The sequence below is a fragment of the Tripterygium wilfordii genome, chromosome 16 (genome assembly GCF_013401445.1).
Source record: "Tripterygium wilfordii isolate XIE 37 chromosome 16, ASM1340144v1, whole genome shotgun sequence".
NCBI lineage: Eukaryota > Viridiplantae > Streptophyta > Magnoliopsida > Celastrales > Celastraceae > Tripterygium > Tripterygium wilfordii.
Window position 1 is genome coordinate 3,579,900 of NC_052247.1, and position 21,252 is coordinate 3,601,151.

Sequence of the window (21,252 nt, forward strand, 5' to 3'; positions counted from 1 at the left end):
CAAAACCCTTCATTTTCTCTGCAACTTCTCTCCAATCCTCTCTACCAGAACCACCTGACTTTCAAACCCAAAGCGCCTTATTCCCCACCCAAACCTTGCTCTTTCAGGCCAAGACACTTGTCTCCAAGACAGCGTCTGCTGTTTCACCGACTGTAGCAAGAAGTAATGTGGCGGCTCCTCCCCTGGTCGCATTGACGATTGCAACAAAAAAATTTGTATGCGCAATGGGACATGCAGTCACTACCATTCGGGACTACTCGGATGTGCACTATCTAAATTCATCGGGCCTGCATATTAACCCACAAAATATGCATGTCAAGTAAATCTACGAAAAATTCATTGTGTAGTTTAGATATTTGAATATGTATGAATGATGTCATAGTTGGGACACGTAGGATTTATAAAAATCTTGAACTGGTTTTTGTAACCATTGAATCAAATAGATACCATGTAGCCATATGAAGAATCCAAATGAACATGCCAAATCAGCGTGATATTCAAATAGTGGGCCTGTCTTTAGGCCTGGAGGGGAAAATCACAAGACAAATAGTGGGGGATTACATGTACAAACAAAAAGCCCAATTTGAGCCCAAAGGCCCATCTTTCGAGCTTCCATGAGACTCCACAACCGAGAAAAACCCTAGAGAATACCAATCGCCATCTTCACTTCCGTTGTGCGCTCTAATCTGCCTGTCACACAAACCCTAGCTCCTCCACAATGTCAGAGGCTCTGTACCTTCGCGGCACTATGCGTGCCCACACCGACACGGTGACGGCGATCGCCACTCCGATTGACAACTCCGATATGATTGTCAGTGCCTCCCGTGACAAGTCCATCGTTGTCTGGAACCTCACTAAGGAGGAGAAGACCTATGGTGTTCCCAAACGTCGTCTCACTGGCCACTCTCACTTTGTTCAGGACGTTGTTCTATCGTCCGACGGTCAGTTCGCTCTGTCCGGTTCCTGGGACGGCGAGCTCCGTCTCTGGGATCTTGCTACTGGAACCTCCGCCCGCAGATTCGTTGGCCACACCAAAGATGTCATGTCTGTTGCTTTCTCTATCGATAACCGTCAGATCGTTTCGGCATCCCGGGACAAGACTATCAAGCTATGGAACACACTTGGTGAGTGCAAGTACACCATTCAGGACGGAGATGCTCACTCTGAGTGGGTCAGCTGTGTGAGGTTCAGTCCCAGTATCCTCCAGCCTACTATTGTATCCGCCTCGTGGGACAGGACCGTGAAGGTCTGGAACCTCTCCAATTGCAAGCTCAGGAACACATTGAGTGGTCACTCTGGGTATGTGAACACTGTGGCTGTGTCCCCTGATGGATCTCTGTGCGCTAGTGGAGGGAAAGATATGACTATTCTTCTGTGGGATTTGGCGGAAGGGAAAAGGCTGTACTCACTCGATGCTGGTGCAGTGATCAATGCCCTCTGCTTCAGCCCCAATAGGTACTGGCTCTGTGCCGCAACTGAGCAGAGCGTCAAGATTTGGGATCTGGAGAGCAAGAGTATTGTTGAGGACTTGAAGGTCGATTTCAAAACGGAAGCAGAAAAATCTGAGGATAACACCGTGACCTCCAATAAGAAGGTATTTTTCTTTTCTTCATTGATTGCCGTACGTGTTATATTTTTTCAGGAGTTTGTTTTTTCAACTGGTTATAATGATCATAAACTGTAGTATCTGTTTTCTGTAGATCTTTAAATTTTTGTTTTTGATTTGTTCTCACGAGGTGACTGTTCTTCTCTTAAGCAATTCTGTGTTTTTATGTTTTGATATATTCATGTATATAATACAATTGTTCGGAATTAGTGTATGGTATGTTCTTGCTTCTATGCCGAAGTGTGGCTTCTAAGTAAATTTTGTTGAATGGTTTGATAATCTCGTATTGCATGAAACCATCTTTCATTGTTGTGGTTTGCTGTTGTACTCTGATGTTATTTAAGTTGTTTCATTATTCTATATGATTTAGTGTAGGACTGTAGGTTCATGTTGTTATGGAAACAGTGAATGGATATGCAATCCAAAACCTTTGATTATACGGGCTTGATCAGACATTTCTTATGCTTGCATTGAGTATGAAATTGGAATGGTCAGTGAAGAGTTCTTGATGTACCTTTTGCTTCCATGATGTTCACAATCAAATCATGTCATTTATCAGGTTGTTATGTATGTACGGGTTCTCTTTGAGGAGAAATATTTTTCCTGGAAAACAATGTGATTGATATGTATGTTGATGATGGTTTCCTTATGTTTATTGATTACCATATGGTAATTTGACACTTGTTGCACTCTATAGTGTGTCAAAGTCTGCTCTTTGAACATATATTGTCATTGTACTAGCATTAGCATTACAAGTTTTTTTGAAGGGGGAGAGATTCATTAAACCAAACCAGGAAAACATTCAGAGATACAGAGAGAATTAATAGAATTAGGAATGTCCTCTACGAAAACACAAGGAGAGGAGATATCAGAGAAGCGGCCTAAGGATGCGAGGGCATCTGCTACTCTGTTCTTGTCCCGAAAGACATGCACAATTTTATGAGTTATCTACAAGTTATAACTTAGTTATCTGGTATTTTAACTCTTTATGCCGGGGTTTTGCAGGTAATATATTGCACAAGCTTGAGCTGGAGTGCTGACGGAAGTACATTGTTTAGTGGTTATACTGATGGTGTAATTAGGGTTTGGGGTGTTGGGCGCTACTAGAAATCCCCACGACAAAGGCACGATCGTTGCCCACTTTGGCTGCCCAGTTTGGATTCTCTCGCCTTGCAACCCCTCACAACACTTTACTTGGTTGCCCAAGTGAGTTGCTGAAATCCAGTTCCTTTTCTTTACAAAAGTCCAGTCTCTTTATTTTTCTGGCAGTTTGGAAACGTGTTTAATTTTGAATGTTGGAGCTTTGAATTCCGAATAAGTTGGATATTTAGATGGTTTTGAGGCCAGCGCTATCTTGTTTGGATGTCTGTTTAGGTGTATTGATTTGAAAAACGATATCTTATCGAGTCCGACCATTATAGACCATGTCATGGTCCATGTTAAATTTCAAATTGAAAAATTCTCTAAGCTCTGCAAGCACTGAAAAATTATGCTGCAATACAAAAAGGTTTTGAGACTTTGAGCTCCACAGACAGTCAATTTGGTGAACCTTTCCCGTCACCAACGACATGAAAAATCAAACTGCTGATTCTGCAGAACCATTTCCGACTTCGACAGATGAACAGATAATCACGATCGAAATACTAGCCAACTTGTAGGCATATTCCATCCAATGCAAGCCAAAGTCACAACAATCAAATCCAAGAAAAGATGCAGAATGTTCACCAAACTTTGTATACTGATATCTGCTCACCCTAATCATTTCCCTCACTGTGAGCATTTAACCGCCAAACACGAACACAAGCATCCTCACCTGAGCTCACGACACTGTTGTCATCAGTGAAAGCTAATCCATAAACCCCACCCAAGTGAGCACCCTTTATGGTTATCCTGCTAGATGCTGGCTTGTCAATTTCATATACAATTACACAGGTGTCAAGTGATCCAGTAGCAACCATGGTGCTATCAGGAGACCATGCAAGGCAGTTTATGCGGGCAGTGTGGTACAACATGTTTTTAAGCTTCACCTGCAACAGACCAGTCATCAAAGAAGCTGATAAAGAAAGTTAAGAATTTCCTTCAACGAAATCTAATCAGTACGTTGGTTCCATTTCACGTGGTAACCACTGCATCTAAATTAGTTCACTAAACCCACATCAAAAGGAATTCGGAAAAGGTAACTGATATGTTCATTGGTCAAATAAAATCCTTCAAATGGTAAGCCATATTTAAATCTCCCAGCAATGCCTTATAAAGACTGTTAATTTTAAGAACTATCATCATAGTGTAAAACAAATTAAAAAGTTTCTGGGCAATGACTCGAAAAAATTTCAAGGAATAGACTCAAAAAGACGGCACTAGCACATTTGAATGCAAGAGAAACAAAAACTAAAAATTTAGATAGGGACCAAACTACCTCTCGTGACACCCGATCCCACACGACAGCTTCTCGGTTAGTATCACCGGATGCAAACATTGAAACATCTGGAGAAAAGCGTATGACAGAGACAGCACCTCGATGTTTCTCAAGAACTGCCTCTTCTGTAAGTGTGTCACCTGTAATACTATAAATGTGTATTTTACCATCCTGCCCACCTATGATGGCTTCACTTCCATCAGGTGCAATTGCGGATGCTGTCACAGTAAAACCAAGATCTGTACTTGATATTACTTTATTACCATGGAGCAAGGTAACTCCTGAATCAGTTGTGACCAGAGCAAGTTCAGGAGAGAGAAGCGCAAGGCTCAAGTCCTTTGGCTGACTACCAATGTCAATGGAATCTGCATCTCCGCATTCAGTTCCATGTAAAGGAACTCTCCATATCTGGGTTTCATTTAGAAACAGCAGCAGAAGGAAAACATTATTTTAGGAAACATGCAGATCAGTTTCCCTAATAAAGCAAGAATATTACATTCTATACACACACACACACACACACACAAAAAGCAACAAAATTCAAAAGTGCCATTAGGACCCAAAATCATCTTTTAAAAAACAATTGCATAACTGTTTAACAAAAAAGCCAGGAGCATATAGGTAACTAATACACATCTGATGGGAATTCAATTTTGAAAAAAGATTTGAAAGAAAAAGCGATCTCTTTGCAGCCTTAATTCCAACAATATCTGACAGGGGTAACCTCTAATTCATTGCACATCATAGATCCTTTCAACAATAAAAGAACTTTGACTCATAAACGAATAATAATGTGCGGCAAGAAATTAATGTCATATGATATGAGAGTGGAAAGATGTAATCACATCAATTACCTTATTGTCAAATCCAGATGTCACAATTTCTTCTTCAACAGCAGCAAAACATTTAATTTGAGAAGTTTCTTTCCTCTGTAATTTACCACTATATCCAATGCCCTGAATCCATTTAACTATTAAACCATCATAGCTACTGGAAAGTATTGTTTTTGGGTCATTTTGTAGCACAACTAAGGAAGTAACATTTTTCATGTGCCCAGATATTTGCAATGGACTTTTATTAAGATCAGTTGCTGAGAATATGCTAATTGTTCCACCAAGAGAAACAGTTACAAGATGATTGTTATGCCAAAGGCAACCAACTAGCATGTCATCTACTCCACCTGAGCCAGGACAAATCAGAGTTTTCTTCACTGTACCATTACCATCACCTGAAATCTCCCACACTTTTGCTGTCTTGTCAGCAGATACAGTGATCACCTGAGAATTGTTTTACATCAAGAAATCAGAAATTGGGAACCATACAAATTTCTGATATGATAAGCGATAAAAGAGTATAAAGAAAGTAAGAGAGCAGTTAAACTGATAAAGTTAACTCCAAAATACATTTATTCTGCATAAACTCTATGCATGACAATACTGGTCACATCTTAAATAAGATAAGATACAATCAAATTGCCAGAAATCTGCTGTCCCCAAGTAAATTGCATCGAAGCAACGAAGGCATAGACTATGCCGCTTAGACTACACAGGGAAGGATAGAGAAAAGAGTTACCGAATCTAAGCCACTGAATGCTACATTTTTTTCCGCCTAGGGGGGCAGGGCAACCATAAGGGTCACCAGGAAAAGTGGGGTCCAAATTCACAATCATTGATAGTGTAACCATGTAGCAATAAAAAGAAGTATGACAATCCTCATTGGCTTCTGTTCCTTTTTTGAAGAATTTTTTTTTTGAATGGAAAAAAATTTCTTCAAGCATCAAGCTGTTGCAAAAGGGAGGATAACAAGAAGGCTAAACAAAGGGTCGTACCTCATCAAGTGAGTATATAATCACACAACGAACCCATAATTTATATAATCTACAACAGGATTCCTACCAGACAACTGTCCACTTTGTGAGAGTGTCAACATCCTAAATCAACTTCCATGAAAATGAATTTCTAATCAAAGCTAGAAGCCCAACACATCCAACATACTAAAATCAGGACCCTACATATTTTCTGTCACACACTAAGGGTCGATAAACCTCCAATACTCCTGTTTTCCCTCTTCAATATTAATATGATACAAATGCTTTTTGAGACTATTTTGCCCCATTGACCATGTTCCAAGAACAACAAAATCTTCAAAAGATCAAATCAGTTGTTGGCACTTGGCACTTTTGATTAATTTAGACTCAGATGTGACAAATTTTGTCATCAGAGCTTCATGACAGTCAATAGATCTTCGAGAGTCTTGGCACAAAATCAAACATAATATTTACCTGCTTGCTGTCACCACTCCAGCTAACAGCGTAGATGCTGCCTTTGTGACCATCTTCAGAAGAGAGCTCTCCAACCTTCTCTCCACTCTTTCCATCATATACTACGCCTTTCTTATCAGAGCTTACACTGATGAACTTGCTGCCATCTGGAGAAAACCTTACACAATTTACAAAATTTGAATGATCCCTGCAAATCAGTAACCCAGAATGCCTCAGTGAATACAGTATTGTGTGCAGCAGTACAACCATCACAGTTGCAGTGATGATGAATTAAAAATAGAAATCTTTGCATTAGTCACTCAAAGAACAATGTTAGAATTTGGCGACTTCTAACCATTGGAAGGTCAGTGAAGATTTCAATGAAAGTTAAAGAAGTTAACATGAAACTGCAGGGATTATAGCATTTCAAAATATCAGAGATGAAATGCCAAGCAACAAAACGTGATTTTCCCTATAAACATGACCACTCGATCTAGTCTCGCAACATACGAGAGCGAGTATACTAAATCTTTCTTCAACAGATACTCCTTAAATTTGAGTATACATAGTCTATTATACCGACATACATAGTATATTATACTGACCAAGAGCACAAGCAGGTTTGTTTGAGTTAGATCATATAGTTTTGTTTGCCCTTCTTTTCTTCTTCTTTTTTGAGCATAAACTGTCATAAGTTTCACATAGACATTATATGCAAGGTTGTTTACACTTGCAGAAGCCAAACCAACCGAAACCAAGTTACGTCCATAGTCTCTGCCTGACTCAACATGATCACATGTATCCATTACAAAAAAAACAAAAATCTTACAATAAGCTGTAACACCATCAACTTTATTATGCCAAACCTGAGAGACAGCTTGAATTTAAATGGAGGTCCTTCGTAAAAGTTCACCAAAAAATCCTCTCCACATGTCACTATGCGAAAAGGCCTTGTTGGCTTGAATGCACAACTCAAAACTCGTCTTGAATGGCCATCAAACTCTCCAACATTAGTGCCTGAGTCCCACCTATATAAAGATAATGTTCATCAACCACAATGCAGTAAGTAAGTATTACATAATCATACAGCCAAAAGCACGAAATTGTAACAAGAACATTGCGAACTTCATGACTTCATTAATGTTGGAAAAATGACAAGACAAAGATCCTAGCACAGGCACAATTGAGATTGACCTAAAAATTGGCAAGGTGTAAAATAATTTCTGTTCAAGTATAACGAGGGATAATGAAAACAACAAGAAAACTCCAACAGGAAGATCCACCTACTGAAGACAGTTACTAACTACACTGTCCAACAGTATATTCGTACGCAAACTAATTTCAAATATCAAATTCTCTGATCTTCAATCAAGCTTCCGCTATCCTCATTTAGTCATTTCTAACAAACCAAACACCAAATCGCGGTGAAGAGAAAACAAGAAAAAAAATAAAACTCACATGAAAGCGCGAACGAGGGATTTGCCCTTCCCTTCTCCAGAAGCGACGATCCTCAACCCATCGGGAGACCACTGGAGATCGTCGATCCGGCCAGAGAGGACCCGGAATTCTTTCTTCAATACATGATCATTGTAGGACCCCCAGATCCTGACGGTCCCGGAGACATCAGCCGAGGCGATCCATTCTCCATTGGGGGAGAATCTCGCGACAGTAGCGGGATATGCGTGCTCGCCGTAGACGGTGATGTCGAGCGGGTTGTCGAGGTTGAGGAGGATTACGGAGCGATTGTTTGTGTAGAGTATGGTGTTGGATTTCGGACTCCCGGAGATCAAGATCCCTCTACCACGCTCCGTCGACGGTGCGCACGCATAGGCCTCTGCGAGTTCCGGCATTTTCTGGTTTTTTGGAACCGGAATTGGATAAAGGAAGAAGGAGATGTTTGAATGGATTTTTCTTTTATATTATTTTTGGAATCCGCGAGTGTGATCGTGCGCGCGAGTCGGGCGGACGATTTGGAAGAGTAAAATTCGTGGGCCACCACTTGGGTTGACCGGGTATCGGGCCCAAGAGAGATATGACTATGGGCCAGAATATTGATCCGGCCCAACCCTCAGGTCGACCATGTTGGAACCTAACATTCAAAGATATTATTGTTTTTTTGAAGAATTTCCTTTTGTTTTTTTATGCTAATGAGCAAACAGAACTCAATGTCCGACTACAGAAGCAAGAAATTAATGTAAAGAATATTTGGTCATACATTATTAAGTTCTAGTGAAGGAAGATTTAATGATATTTGTTAGAAAATCCATCCAAGCACTATTAAGGAATATTGTCTGCTTTGAACCAAAAGCCCATACGGCTTTGTTCTTCTCGAGTCATTGTCATTGTTCTTAGGTCCAGAAAATGAGTTAGTTGTATGAGAGAGACTGGACATTTAATTATATTTCGCGCTGAGTTGGATTATGCCTAACCGATTTGGAATAAATTCTTAACACTCCTCGTACCATGGATTGGATTATGATAGACTACTTTTATATTAGTGTGATGGCGGTGTGGTGTAATATTGGGGGTGACAAAAAATTGATTCCAAGTCGGATAACATCATGTGTTTACGAAATATTTACATATCCGAAGCATAACCTAGATTGAATTTCGGACGTACTTAATGGACCAAATCCGGATTGGTTTAAATGCGAACAAGTAAGTCGGATTGGATTATGATAGACTACTTTTATATTAGTGTGATGGCGGTGTGGTGTAATATTAGGGGTGACAAAAAATTGATTTCGAGTCAGATAACATCATGTGTTTACGAAATATTTACATATCCGGAGCATAACCCAGATTAAATTTCGGACGTACTTAATGAACCAAATCCGGATTGGTTTAAATGCTGACAAGTAAGTCTGACATTAACCTAATCCGAGTTAGGGTCTACACAAGATTTATTTGTTTGGACTCAGAATTGGCCAGATTTCATAAATATAACTTATGTCCAAACTTGATTTATTTAGATTGGACAAATTCGATCATCTAAACCGGACAAATTCGATGACATGTAAATGTGAATAAATAATGAATTGAAGGCGAGCTTTTCAAAAGGTCATTTTTTGGACACAATGATGCCAATGAAGAACATCGAATGCTATATAGTTAAAAAAAAGAGGCTATGGAGTATACTATGCACCAATCGTAAAATCACACCTGGAAAACTGTAGAACAAGACAGTTGGGTTGGTAGTTGCTAATTGCTATTTAGGAATTTAAGAAAGTGAATTTTGCTGGATATTTTTGAATCATGCATGCAAAGCCAGGAATCTAACGGTCAAACGTATATGGTTTGAGAGCACGTGACTCTAGCTTACCCTCCATGACCTATGCATGATTTCATTATTTGTTTTAGACGGGAGAGGGGATTCCAACCCTATTCACCAGACCTATGCATGACTGTAGCCACTCCAACTAGTGGCTCGAGTGTATGCATGATTTCATTAACAAGTTGACCAAAACGAGTATCAGATCCACTAGTAATATAAAAACGAAAGATTTTATCATTTATACAAGTTCGAGCTTTTAGAAGAATTTATGTTTTATATAATATGAAATTGTTAAGTCTAACGGCAAAGTTGTGGGTTCAAAACTTACCTCTACTCAATTAAAAACAAGTAAAGATTGCACTTTTTATGCCTCCCAAAAGAGTCAATGTTCGACCTACAAGTGATGGGGTGTGAAGACTATTTTGTTGGAGGCACAATTAAAGGAGATTAAGGTAATGAATAAGAGAATGCTTGAGATTAAAGGATTAAGATGATAGATAAGAGAATGATCAAGATTCGAGTTATATAATTTCTTAATTCTGACAATAATGTACTTACTAGATCGAATAAGTACATTAGATCAAATATAATAGAATAAGTACATAGATCTAATAGAATATTTCATTGTATCTAGATTAATATAATCTTTGAATCCGTATTAATTTTCGAATACCTACTTGTATGGTATCATTCTCATCGAGTCTCAAATACGTTGATAAGTCTTTTTACTTGCGAATATGACAAATTGAGGTTTCATCCCTACTAAAAAAGGGAAAAAATCTCAACTAACTCAAATAAACTAGCTTTTTAATTACTTGTTAACCGATACAATGTACTTTTGAAAATCTTTGTTGTTAACTAATATCCTTAAATTTACCCTTGCATGCTTCCAAATAACTCACAAACACACTTAATCGTTTGAGGGTGGCTGAGTTGGCTAGTGATGAATCCTTCCAGCCGAGAGATCTATGTTCAACTATTCATATATAGCAACATCAATATATACGACTTATTAGGTACTTAAAGAGAGTGAGGCGATCTAAGCATACGAATATACATGACATAGGCAAAGGCATGATATCTCGTCATAATTTTTTTTTTTAAAACAACAACTAACCCCACACTTACCAACCCCCACATATGATATGTCATCTGGTTTCCTCAACTATAAGTCAATACACCCCCTTCTTGTAACTTGTTCTCACTCTCCTTCGTCATCCTCTTCTTCTTCTTCCTTTAGTTTTATACTCTCTCTTGCGTTTTCTCGCTATCTCTCTTTGATTTCATATCTTCAATGAGAAAACCTTGTTGTGAGAAGAAAGAAACAAATAAAGGAGCATGGACTAAGCAAGAGGACCAGAAGCTCATCGACTATATTCACAAACATGGTGAAGGTTGCTGGAGCTCCCTCCCTCTGGCCGCCGGTACATATATATCTATCTATCCATCCATCTATATATATATACATATTAGTATCCTCTCATGCATCTTCTTCGATTCTTTTTATTTGATTTTACTTTGTTTGTGTAGTATACATATGTTTAACATAAATGATAAATGTAATTGTTTAACGTTATATATATATATAGGATTGCTTCGATGTGGAAAAAGTTGCCGTTTGAGATGGGTAAACTACTTAAGACCAGACCTCAAACGTGGTAATTTTGGTGAAGATGAAGAGGACCTTATTATCAAGCTCCATGCACTTTTGGGAAATAGGTAATTAATTAACACATATATCTCTTCTTAATTTCACAACTCAATTATATATATTGAATCTTTCTCGTTTCAATTTATATATACATATACATACATATATAATAATAATAATAATAACTAGAATTTAAAATCACACAACTTCAAAAACACACATACTTCTCAACCCCCATCATCATTACAATTGTGCACTAAGTAGAAAATTAGTCTATTTCATTATAAAGAGTTTTAGATTTTTTATTTTTCACAATTACTTGTGCGAAATTTTGATATATATATATATAGGAAGATTGGACAGTAATTTATACTGAATTTTTTTATTCAGGTGGTCATTGATAGCTGGAAGATTGCCAGGACGGACTGATAATGAAGTGAAGAACTATTGGAACACACATTTGAAGAGGAAGCTTATGAAGATGGGAATTGATCACCCTGATAATCATCGACTGACAGCAGGAAATAATCCTCTTCTTAATAAACCCATTACAAGTAAACCAGCTGTGATCAGCTTTACTAATCCTACAATTAATTATGGTGTCGAGAGCAAAAAGACTGCACTGTGCATTGTCCCTGACCTAAATCTTGATCTTACTATAGGCCCTCCACCTCTCCCATAGTCCCATTCACTGCAGTTCGACTTCCATGCATTCCTGCTCATATTAGTTGCAGGACATGTTCAACTTATCTAGTTGTAATTTGCTTCTATATACATATACATACATACATACATATATCTATATATTATATGTGTGTGTGTAATATATTCACTGCTCTTAACATATGTGTTATGTTTTGTTAATATTAATGTTGATGTTGATGTCAAACTTCTTCGGCATTGTCTGAGAGTTCAATCAGAGTATGTGCATCATATACACATATATGGATAAGATATATTAAGGACCATAAAGGTTTCCACATTCAGTTTAAAATCAACCATGGAATTTCATTACTTAATTAAATTAAACCCAACATTCAAAACCAAGATTTGTGGTCAATTCATTATTCCGACCATGAGTTAAGGATGTAATAATACTAGTACTACTCAATTAATTATATATACAAGAAGCTTGAACGATTATTAAATGACACCTTTGATATGGGGGATTGTACGTGCTAAAGTTGGGAATAATCGGGTGATACGTCTCGAATTTGGAGGCTCTACAATTCTTTAGACTTTACAATTCACATTTAATAGTGGAGAAAAGTCGAACAAGTTTTAAAAATAGAAAAACAAAAGTGTGGTGTGATGTGGAACACCTCCCAAACCATTGAATAAAATTATACTCATATATTCTAAACGAATTGTGAAGCTCCATATCCAGAAGTCTCAAATACTCTTGTTAGAAAAAGAAGCCAACTATTGTAGGTCAAATGACCACATGATCCGATGCCTATATTTCAAAATGATATAATTATGTGCACTTTCAACCTAGTCAACTTCTTATAGATAATTTGAACAGTCATCAACATATACATATATATATATATATATATAGAGAGAGAGAGAGAGAGAGAGAGAGAAGGAGAGGAATACTGTTACAAGCATGCTTAAGCTTCTATCTGCCATTCAAGACCTACCGTAAGTATTTAGGTCAATTTCCCCTTTTTCAACATTACTATTGTCTATTGGTATGAAATGTGTTTCTATAAACAGCCACTGGATGTGCATCAATAACTTCTCAATCTATGAAACCACGGATATTTCATATATGTCTATAATTCACGATATTGCCTTGCTGGATAATGAATCTACTTATATATCTATTCAGATCATAGGACTATATATCAAATACAAAAGAAATATTGATATATAGGACTACATACATAAATCCCAATTCGGTATATATAAATACATATATAATATGTACGTAGAAGAATTTTTCAGTTAGGACATCATTATTATTGGGGTTTATATAAGTACATCTACTTTTAAGTACCTAAATTTGACCAAATGACTAGATTAAAGTTGATTTAGGTTTTACGGATTTTTAGTGTTTAGGATTTAGAATTTAAGTTTTACTATTTGGGGTTTAGGTTTTAGGTGTTTAGGGCCAACAATCCCTCAGTCGAGATAGTTAAGACATATATTCAAATGGGTGGTACCCAAGTTCAAGCTATCACTACCGTACCGCTTACCTACCCAAATTTTTTTTAATGGTTTTAGGGTTTAGGAACCATGGAGCAATAGCTTGGTTATATCTTTGAGCTTAGGACGGATGCATGTTGCTAAGGTGGGGAGTTAGAAACAGTTGGGAGTATTTTTCTTGGGCTTTCCTGGTCTCATGAGTTTTCGGTCCACTTTCGGGGAGGGTTAGAAGCCTTATTTTCGTCCGCATAGGTTTTGGCCTAGTGTTACCTAATGGCATCATGGTGCGGGCTGTTATGATAATCCGAGATTTGCGCCTAGGATTGTTTGCTCAATTTTAATCTCAAAATTTTAGGGTATAGGGATTTAAAAGTAGAGGCACTTATATAAACACCAATAGAGATGAACTTATTGAAGAATGCAGCATATATATATATACACACACATATACATGTATATATATATATATATATATATAAATTCTCTTTTGCAGACTTAACTTACGAGCCTATTGTTTTCACCGTTGATTTGGAATATGTAAAACCCAAAGCATTGGGCCACACTTGTTGTTTCACTTTTGAAACACTCTCAAAATGTGGTCTGTATTTTAAGTTCGCCTAGGAGAATATAAAACCTTACTTGCATAAATATTGCCTTAAAAATTTTGGGTGACATAGGGTTGTACAAAATTATCGATATAAAGGTATCGATCAATCGGTTATTTTTTTAAAAAAATTACATATTTCTTTAATAGAACCAACGGAGAATTGAAATAACTTACTGATCAGTCGGTTAATTTCATGTCAAAAAATAGACCATTTATACCCCCAATTGATTGGGTTTATACCTAATTGAAGGGGATTTGGGCACACACGCACGTGGCCAAAAGATAAGTTGGAACAAAATCTTAAATACGCTTTATTGGTTAGGAAAGAGATTAGGAGCATGGAGACATTGTTGGATAAATTAGTTGTGATTTTAATTAGTTGTTTTATTCCAAGTCCATCTAGCAAAAAATCAAAAAACTTGCATGGAGAATTTAACACTATATATATATATATATATATATATATATATATATATAAAACTGGTTAATTAATACAGATATATACTTTTTTGGTGGTTCCACTGTCACATAATAAGGTTTCTGACTTGTGAGGGAGATTGATGAGAGAAATAAAGGGGTAGCTGCTGCAGATAGAGCTCGTGAGCTATCTATGGAACACACACGAGCACATCTAACCCCCTTAAAAGTCAAAAGTACCCCCTCCTTCTCCTCCTCTCTCTTTGTGTGTGTGTGTACACCTGCAAGTCATGAAATTGCTAGCTACCTACATCTCGATCTCATCATATATATATATATATATATATATATAGAGAGAGAGAGAGAGAGAGAGAGAGATGATTTGCAGATTGATTCCTCTCTCTATGTGCATGCAGTTTATGATGATGAGTGAGTGATGGCCGTGCTACCCTTGTCAAGTGAACAGTATTTCTTGATGGTTATCTGCATCTCATTGTCTGTTCGACCCTGAACTACTTCTTTTGTGTGTGTGTGTGTGTATATATATATATACACGCACACATATACATATACAAGGTCGGAGAGGAAATGAAATAGAGGTAACAAGCAAGAACTGTTCGCTTGACAAGGCTTTTGCATGGACATTAATCCACTAATCCTTCCTCCCTTGCTCTCTGCACCAAATTAAGATGAATAATTCAGAATTTTTTTTTCTTCAATTTACTATTGTTCATATGATCAAAAGGGGAAAGTACGCATTGTTGCTTCATCATACCTTTTTTCTTGAATATTTTTCTTCAAAATTATTTAGAATACACTTTTATGTTGCATCCCGTTTGATAGAGCTTATATATTATCAAATTAATCGCTAGCTAATGGACTGTGAAAAATAAGTTAGATTATAAACTAGCTATAAGCTATTTGGTGATTCTTATAGCTGACGCTAGCTAATAAGCTATGAAAAAGTATGCATATTTTAGGCAATACTGGGTCATTGTACTCGCTAACGGATAGACTTGCTTATGAAAATCTTGACATGAAATACATTCCGCGCTTTTAACCCAACTCAAGCTGAAGAAACTATACATTCCGCTCTTTTAACCCAACTCAAGCTGAAGAAACTTTTTCAATGGTTAATGTCAACCGCTTTTGATCTCAAATCTTTGGGGTTGTTTTTTCTAATAAACGTTGGTTACATCTCTTTATGTTATTTGTACCAGTAACCATATAGTGGTAATATATGGGAGTTTACTTCTCTTAAACGAAATTTTAAAACATTTTAACTCTCCAAATGCATGTTAGATATTTTTTTTAAAAAAATTACATATTCAGAATCAGCATATAAAATTTTTTCTAACAAGATCCATTGTCGATGAGTTTTATCGAGTAAATCTTAATTCAATTGTTTTTTTTAATGGAATTTCTTAATTCCATTATTTTTTTCAATGAAATTTCAAAAACAAATGAATTTAGAACTAAAACAATAAATTATATATTGTGCTTTAAAAAATAATATAATATATATTACGACAATAAAATTTGGACAATAAATTTTGAGATGAAAGAGTGAAAATAAAATTATTTAATTGATTAAATCAATTGGGTAAACCTGTTAGGCTCTCATGAGCTATCAAACTGATGGACTACATGTAATTTTGGACATGTAACCGATTTATTGATAAGCGCGAACCGATTTATTGATAAGCGCGGTGAAGGATTGGCAAACTCACATTATGTTCTTTACCATATAGTTTTTTTCTTGATTAGCTTCAATTGTCAAATATAGCCAGCTTGTCAACCACATGAACCATAGAAGATACAAAAAAAAAATAAATATCAAATTGTCTTGAGACGCTGACATTCCAATAATGTTCTCGTGACAACACAACTGTCATGGAGGTCTCTCCAATACACAATGCCATCCAACAAGCTAAGACAAAACATTCTCTCTATGGCACATGCTATGGAGACCCACCTCATGCACATTCACAACACCTTATCGGCTTTATCCACAAACCCTAATCAATGAAACAACGATACAAAACAGGATGGTGATGATACAATGGAGCACATATATGACAAGTATAGTGAGACAATGGAGAGTAAAACAGAGCTGCGACGGATGGTCTTTGTCGAAGATGAGCGACCAGAGAATTCAGAGGAATCGACAGCCAAGGGCAATCCATCGCTGTCTAGAGTGCAGGACTGAGGATTGGATCCATCGGTGCTCATCATAATCGCGCGTAAAACTGTAGAAACAGTGTTAATATAAGCCGTTCGATTCTCCGAGAGGAGCCAAGTGAGACCCATGAGTTGGCAGTCTTTGTTCTGTATCTTGGTGGTCCTGTCCTCCAATTTGCTTGAGTTTGAAGTATTGTTGCTGTTAAGCTGCATCATGTTGTGTAATCGTCAATTAGAAAAAAAAAATCAAACCACCAAGTAAGGCACATTGTCTTCTGATTGGACAACAACAAATGTTTGGTGCATATGGAAGTGTTAACACTAAACATTAATTTGGTGCAACATCACCATCAATCAAACAATGTTATTTATAACCTTGATTAATCAACAACATTCCCACAAAGTAAAACAACAGTAATCTAATCAATGAAGAAGTCACATACTAAGTTCTGTGAGAGTCTACTAACCAACAATGGTACTATTGAATACATAAAAATGAGCTTTTGGTAAGTATAAAGGAAGAACAATTGCATAGATTATGTATGAAGTAAAGAAAAAAGTCTCAATGAAACCAAATATGGCAAAGATCAAAGCAGATTTTGAGTTGTATAAATTAACCCTAAATGATGCATAATCAAAGAGAAAAGGAACAACTTTCCCAAATTACCAAACAAGTAGAAGAAAATTGGAAGAAACCACAAATTCTTGTTCAAGCTTCAATCTTGTTCCATACCCATCAAAGCATGAATCACAAAAACAACTGAGAACCCATTGAATAGAAGAAATTTCTAAGAAAATCAACCAAATCAAATAGAAAGAAGGAGCAAAATTTTACCTTGTAAAGGCTGTTCAAGCACCTAGAACAGCCACCAAGACCTGGCAATTCATCAACATTGGAACTGCTACTCAAGCAATCTCTCTCCAACCTCATCACACTCTTGTCCCCAACAATTTTTCCTCTCTGATTTACAGAAAAAGCTTCTGGACAACTCAATGGGTGCAATCTGATTCCACAATAACAAGACACCAAATCACAAGTCTCATTAGGCCTAACCAAGTCAATACCTTTATCCATCAATGCCTTCCCCAAATTATCCACACAAGTCTCAGAATCATCCGGAAGCAGAGGCATGTCGTAAGATTGGGTTTGACCCGAAATTGCCGGGCCAACTCTGGCAGCCCCGCCGAGTGCGGTGGCAGAGTAGGCTGAGTACAGCCACGCCGCCAGAACCGGGCAGCAACGGTTGTGTTTGAGGTGGGTTTTGCCGCCATTGGTGCCACACGCACCTTTTATGGAGTGGAAGAGCTCGTCCGAGAGGTCTAGAGGACATCCGGCGATGTTTGATTGCTCCGGGAATGCTGGGATTGTGGCGGATGGTGATGAATTTGGTAGAAATGGCTGGATCGTCGCCGGGACCGGATGCGGGTCGGGTAGGGACGAGAAAACCGGTGAGAAAATGTAGGAAAGTGAGAGAAAAACAAGGAAAGGACGATTTGGTGACATGGGTTTAGTGTCTCTCTATGAAAGAGGAAGAGTAAAGGTGGATATGGAATGGTAATGCACCTTCTGGTTATGGTTGAGAGGACAAAAGGAGGTTGTGGGTTTGATGGGGGTTTTATGGGATAAATTAGGCTGCTTTTACTTTGCTCTGTTTTTTACTCTGTTAAAAAAGTACGCTATTTATGTATTGATAATTGTAAAGCTAGTGGGGATTAGTAAGACAGAGAGAGTATCATGAACAAATCATGAAATAATCACAGTCAAATAAGACAATGGAGGTGGGAGAGGTTGGAGGTTGGAGGTTGGAGGTGGAGATGGCTCTGCTTTTAATGGTTCTGTCTCTCTCTCTCTGTGTCAATGAATAGAGATGTTACTCCATTGTTCCTATTTGATGTTTTGATCGTTTGTAGGTGTGGAGGATGGAAAGTCTACTTTGCCAACAATGGCGAATGCTATTTACACAGTAATTGAGGACTCTTTGAGGTTACTAAAAGGGCAAGCGTTAAAAGATCAATTTTATGGCTCATTGGAGACATACGATGTTGAGAAAAGTGAGAATTTGTGTCTAATATTGAAGGTATTTATGGTTGAAGGCAACTCAACATTGATTAATGAAGAAGATGGAGCCTTTTAGTTAGTTGGCGATGCTAAATATGAATACATTGTTTTAGCTTCTTTTTTATTTTAGTTATTGTAGGTGCTCGATTTACAACCATAGAGAAAAATCAAGGCAAAGTCACTAGCAACCTGTAAGACACATGAACAAAAGACAATCGAAAGAGAGTTTTGATACCAGGAGAGCCGGCCAAAGAAGTTTTCGACAATCAAATAAGTAAAGTAAAAGGTCAAAGAAGGGTGCTATGAACGCACATGAGAGTGTTGCCGATCGTAGAGGGGGCGCGGCGGAAAGGTGTTTCAAGGATCAAGGAGTGGATGCTCGAAAGGTAGCTGCGATGGTGATTCTCATAGATGAGACTAAGTGGGTTCCGAAAAGTCCCTCTCTTCAAGAAGAAGAGAGAGTATTTATAGTTTATGTGAAGTGAAAGAAGATGACCTTATGCCATGTAAGGATAGATCTCAAGGATGATCTGTAACGAAATGATTTATAAATGGTGTATGTCATAAAAAGAGGCGAGGCTGAGGTGATTGGTGAATAAAAAATTAGGTCATTTATTACAACTCGTCATTTAAGATAGGATGGGTGCAAGTCTCGAGATTGTTTGAGGTATGTAACCTAGTAACCTTGAAGCTAACCAAGATTGATGAATGATGAAGACGAATTAAAGGGAACAAGTGGGGTGGCAAGTTAGCCCAAGTCTGACGGTTTGGAAAGAGTGTCATGTCATGCACATGATATGAAACAATAAAAATAAGAGTCTTAGAGCAATTTCAGTAGTGTAAATTTGCTAGCCCAGCAAAAATTTATATTGGGTCCCACTTCTATTATATAAAAAGTCAAGGCAAACACGTTTCTCAATACAACCATACCAACAAAACACATCTCCCAATATAACCATACCAACAAAACACATATTCCTATATATTTTCCTTCCCACCAGACATGGTGGCCAACAAATTCTCATACCCTTCATGTTGTCCCCAATAAAACTACACCAAAACACAATCTTTCAATATAAAACACATCTCCCAATATAGCCACATCAGCAAAACACAAAACCCCATACATATTTGTTGGTCCAGACAAAATAACACCATTGCAAGTGCTCTTAGTTATCATGCATGTCAAGGGCCATGGACGGATTGCAAGGCCGAATCTCTTGATGGAGGTCAGAGGTCACGATGTTGGGCCGAACGCCTGACTACCTAGGCTTGGACCATTTTTATCCACCAACTACAATCATGTATGCTCATGCTATGAAAGAATTGAGTATTTAGAAGTTTGTGTTCTAAATAAGTTCAGGGATTATAAGTAAGTAAAAATTCTCCCATAAGGACATAAAATAAGTAATTTTTAATCATTGATTTAAGTGAAATGAGAAATAAGGTTTATTGTTTTGAGTCTCATATGTTATAAATCAATAGTCAAAAAATTATAATTATTTTATGTCATTTCTGTATAAGTTTAAGATCCACTAAAGTCAATAGATTCTCTTCATGATCTTTGTGGGAGTGGGACATTTGTTCAAGACGACTGTTGACTGCAAGGTACTGGTTCAAGGCCCCTTTAAGGACATTTTCTTTCCATACTGAATTTGACTTTTTTACCATTCTCCTGATATTTTTTGAATGTGGTTTCCTGACAAAAAGGGCCAAAGATTACAAGAAGATGGCCAGCTGCGATCACATATGTTCTTTTTAAGCAAGTTGTTCAATGGCACTTCAATTTATTAGATTAAGATGTGTGGATTATTCTTTCTTTATAAGGAAAAGTTCATCTTTTTACAATCAATTAGATTTTTTTTTTTTCTTGATGAATTGGGTTTAACTCACTTGTTAGGTCATAAAGTAACAAATCCGTGAAGGTAATTCGATATATTCACGAGAATCGAAATCTTAAAACGAACAATATAATTAATTGTATAATGGGTGTAGATAACTAAAAGTTAGAAGTAAGGCTGAGCTTGCACGCATTCTATGCCTAAGCTAGCCAGCAGCTCAAAAAGATCCTTTCCCTACTCCTACAAACGCTTTTGCTTTTCACGGATAAAAGCCTATATGTCTTTGGTGCCACCTTTTCCTTATTCTTCTTGTTTTTCTCTCATCTTTTTCATATTTTCAGTGCCGACTATTTCCAACACTTCTACTTTTTGGGGGTCAGAAACTAAAGAAGAAGAAGAAGAATCTGAATGATGATGGGAACTGCACTGAATTAAGGTTCTTCTTTTATGCCTTCAAAACCAAGCTGATAAACCATGGTGTTTCACCTGAACTTCATAAACTCATCAGTGTTAAATGCATACATGATCACTGGGACAATTCTGAGCCAATAGTCACAAGTAAGGTTAATTTATAGCATAAATACACTCATGCATTGCATCTCCAATCTCCATTGATTCCATGGTTTTCCTGTGTCGAAGAGCAAAAAGTAGCACATCGGTTCGATTTAAGTCTACCAATGGATATATATAGACAAAGCCCACTTCTAAACACTAACCGTCTGTTTGGAGAGTCGCTGTATTGTTCCGCGTCCGCTGCACACATGACAGCGGTTCCGTTGCAATTTCAGA

The 21,252-nt window shown here is 37.3% G+C and overlaps 4 protein-coding genes across 4 annotated transcripts; 2 read left to right on the plus strand and 2 right to left on the minus strand.

The window, feature by feature from the left end:
* The first annotated feature begins 640 nt into the window (after positions 1-640).
* LOC119980880 (guanine nucleotide-binding protein subunit beta-like protein) lies at positions 641-2,998 on the plus strand. The gene is made up of 2 exons (XM_038823708.1): positions 641-1,594; positions 2,612-2,998. Exons 1-2 carry the CDS (start codon positions 719-721, stop codon positions 2,711-2,713), a joined length of 978 nt encoding a protein of 325 aa, XP_038679636.1. The 5' UTR covers positions 641-718; the 3' UTR covers positions 2,714-2,998.
* A 72-nt stretch (positions 2,999-3,070) lies between these two features.
* On the minus strand, positions 3,071-8,185 carry LOC119980879 (actin-interacting protein 1-2-like). The gene is made up of 6 exons (XM_038823707.1): positions 7,741-8,185; positions 7,149-7,310; positions 6,304-6,490; positions 4,877-5,299; positions 4,023-4,430; positions 3,071-3,633 (listed from the first exon to the last, which is right to left on the minus strand). Exons 1-6 carry the CDS (start codon positions 8,130-8,132, stop codon positions 3,361-3,363), a joined length of 1,845 nt encoding a protein of 614 aa, XP_038679635.1. The 5' UTR covers positions 8,133-8,185; the 3' UTR covers positions 3,071-3,360.
* Positions 8,186-10,753: 2,568 nt separating this feature from the next.
* Positions 10,754-12,039, plus strand: LOC119980352 (MYB-like transcription factor 4). The gene is made up of 3 exons (XM_038823018.1): positions 10,754-10,980; positions 11,146-11,275; positions 11,598-12,039. The coding sequence occupies exons 1-3, from the start codon at positions 10,851-10,853 to the stop codon at positions 11,887-11,889; spliced, it is 552 nt and encodes a 183-aa protein (XP_038678946.1). The 5' UTR covers positions 10,754-10,850; the 3' UTR covers positions 11,890-12,039.
* A 4,173-nt stretch (positions 12,040-16,212) lies between these two features.
* Positions 16,213-18,308, minus strand: LOC119980351 (uncharacterized GPI-anchored protein At4g28100-like). Its single transcript, XM_038823017.1, has 2 exons — positions 17,399-18,308; positions 16,213-16,770 (listed from the first exon to the last, which is right to left on the minus strand). The coding sequence occupies exons 1-2, from the start codon at positions 18,065-18,067 to the stop codon at positions 16,405-16,407; spliced, it is 1,035 nt and encodes a 344-aa protein (XP_038678945.1). The 5' UTR covers positions 18,068-18,308; the 3' UTR covers positions 16,213-16,404.
* Between the last annotated feature and the right edge of the window lie 2,944 nt (positions 18,309-21,252).

Coding starts and splice junctions, on each gene's coding strand:
- LOC119980879 (XM_038823707.1), bottom strand. CDS start 8,132: ATGCCGGAACTCGCAGAGGCCTATGCGTGCGCACCGTCGACGGAGCGT. Junction 6,491..7,148: donor AAATTCAAGCTGTCTCTCAG/GTTTGGCATAAT, acceptor ACTGATTTGCAG/GGATCATTCAAATTTTGTAA. Junction 5,300..6,303: donor GGAGTGGTGACAGCAAGCAG/GTAAATATTATG, acceptor AACAATTCTCAG/GTGATCACTGTATCTGCTGA.
- LOC119980351 (XM_038823017.1), bottom strand. CDS start 18,067: ATGTCACCAAATCGTCCTTTCCTTGTTTTTCTCTCACTTTCCTACATT. Junction 16,771..17,398: donor GCTTGAACAGCCTTTACAAG/GTAAAATTTTGC, acceptor AACATGATGCAG/CTTAACAGCAACAATACTTC.
- LOC119980352 (XM_038823018.1), top strand. CDS start 10,851: ATGAGAAAACCTTGTTGTGAGAAGAAAGAAACAAATAAAGGAGCATGG. Junction 10,981..11,145: donor CTCCCTCCCTCTGGCCGCCG/GTACATATATAT, acceptor ATATATATATAG/GATTGCTTCGATGTGGAAAA. Junction 11,276..11,597: donor CATGCACTTTTGGGAAATAG/GTAATTAATTAA, acceptor TTTTTTATTCAG/GTGGTCATTGATAGCTGGAA.
- LOC119980880 (XM_038823708.1), top strand. CDS start 719: ATGTCAGAGGCTCTGTACCTTCGCGGCACTATGCGTGCCCACACCGAC. Junction 1,595..2,611: donor CCGTGACCTCCAATAAGAAG/GTATTTTTCTTT, acceptor GGGGTTTTGCAG/GTAATATATTGCACAAGCTT.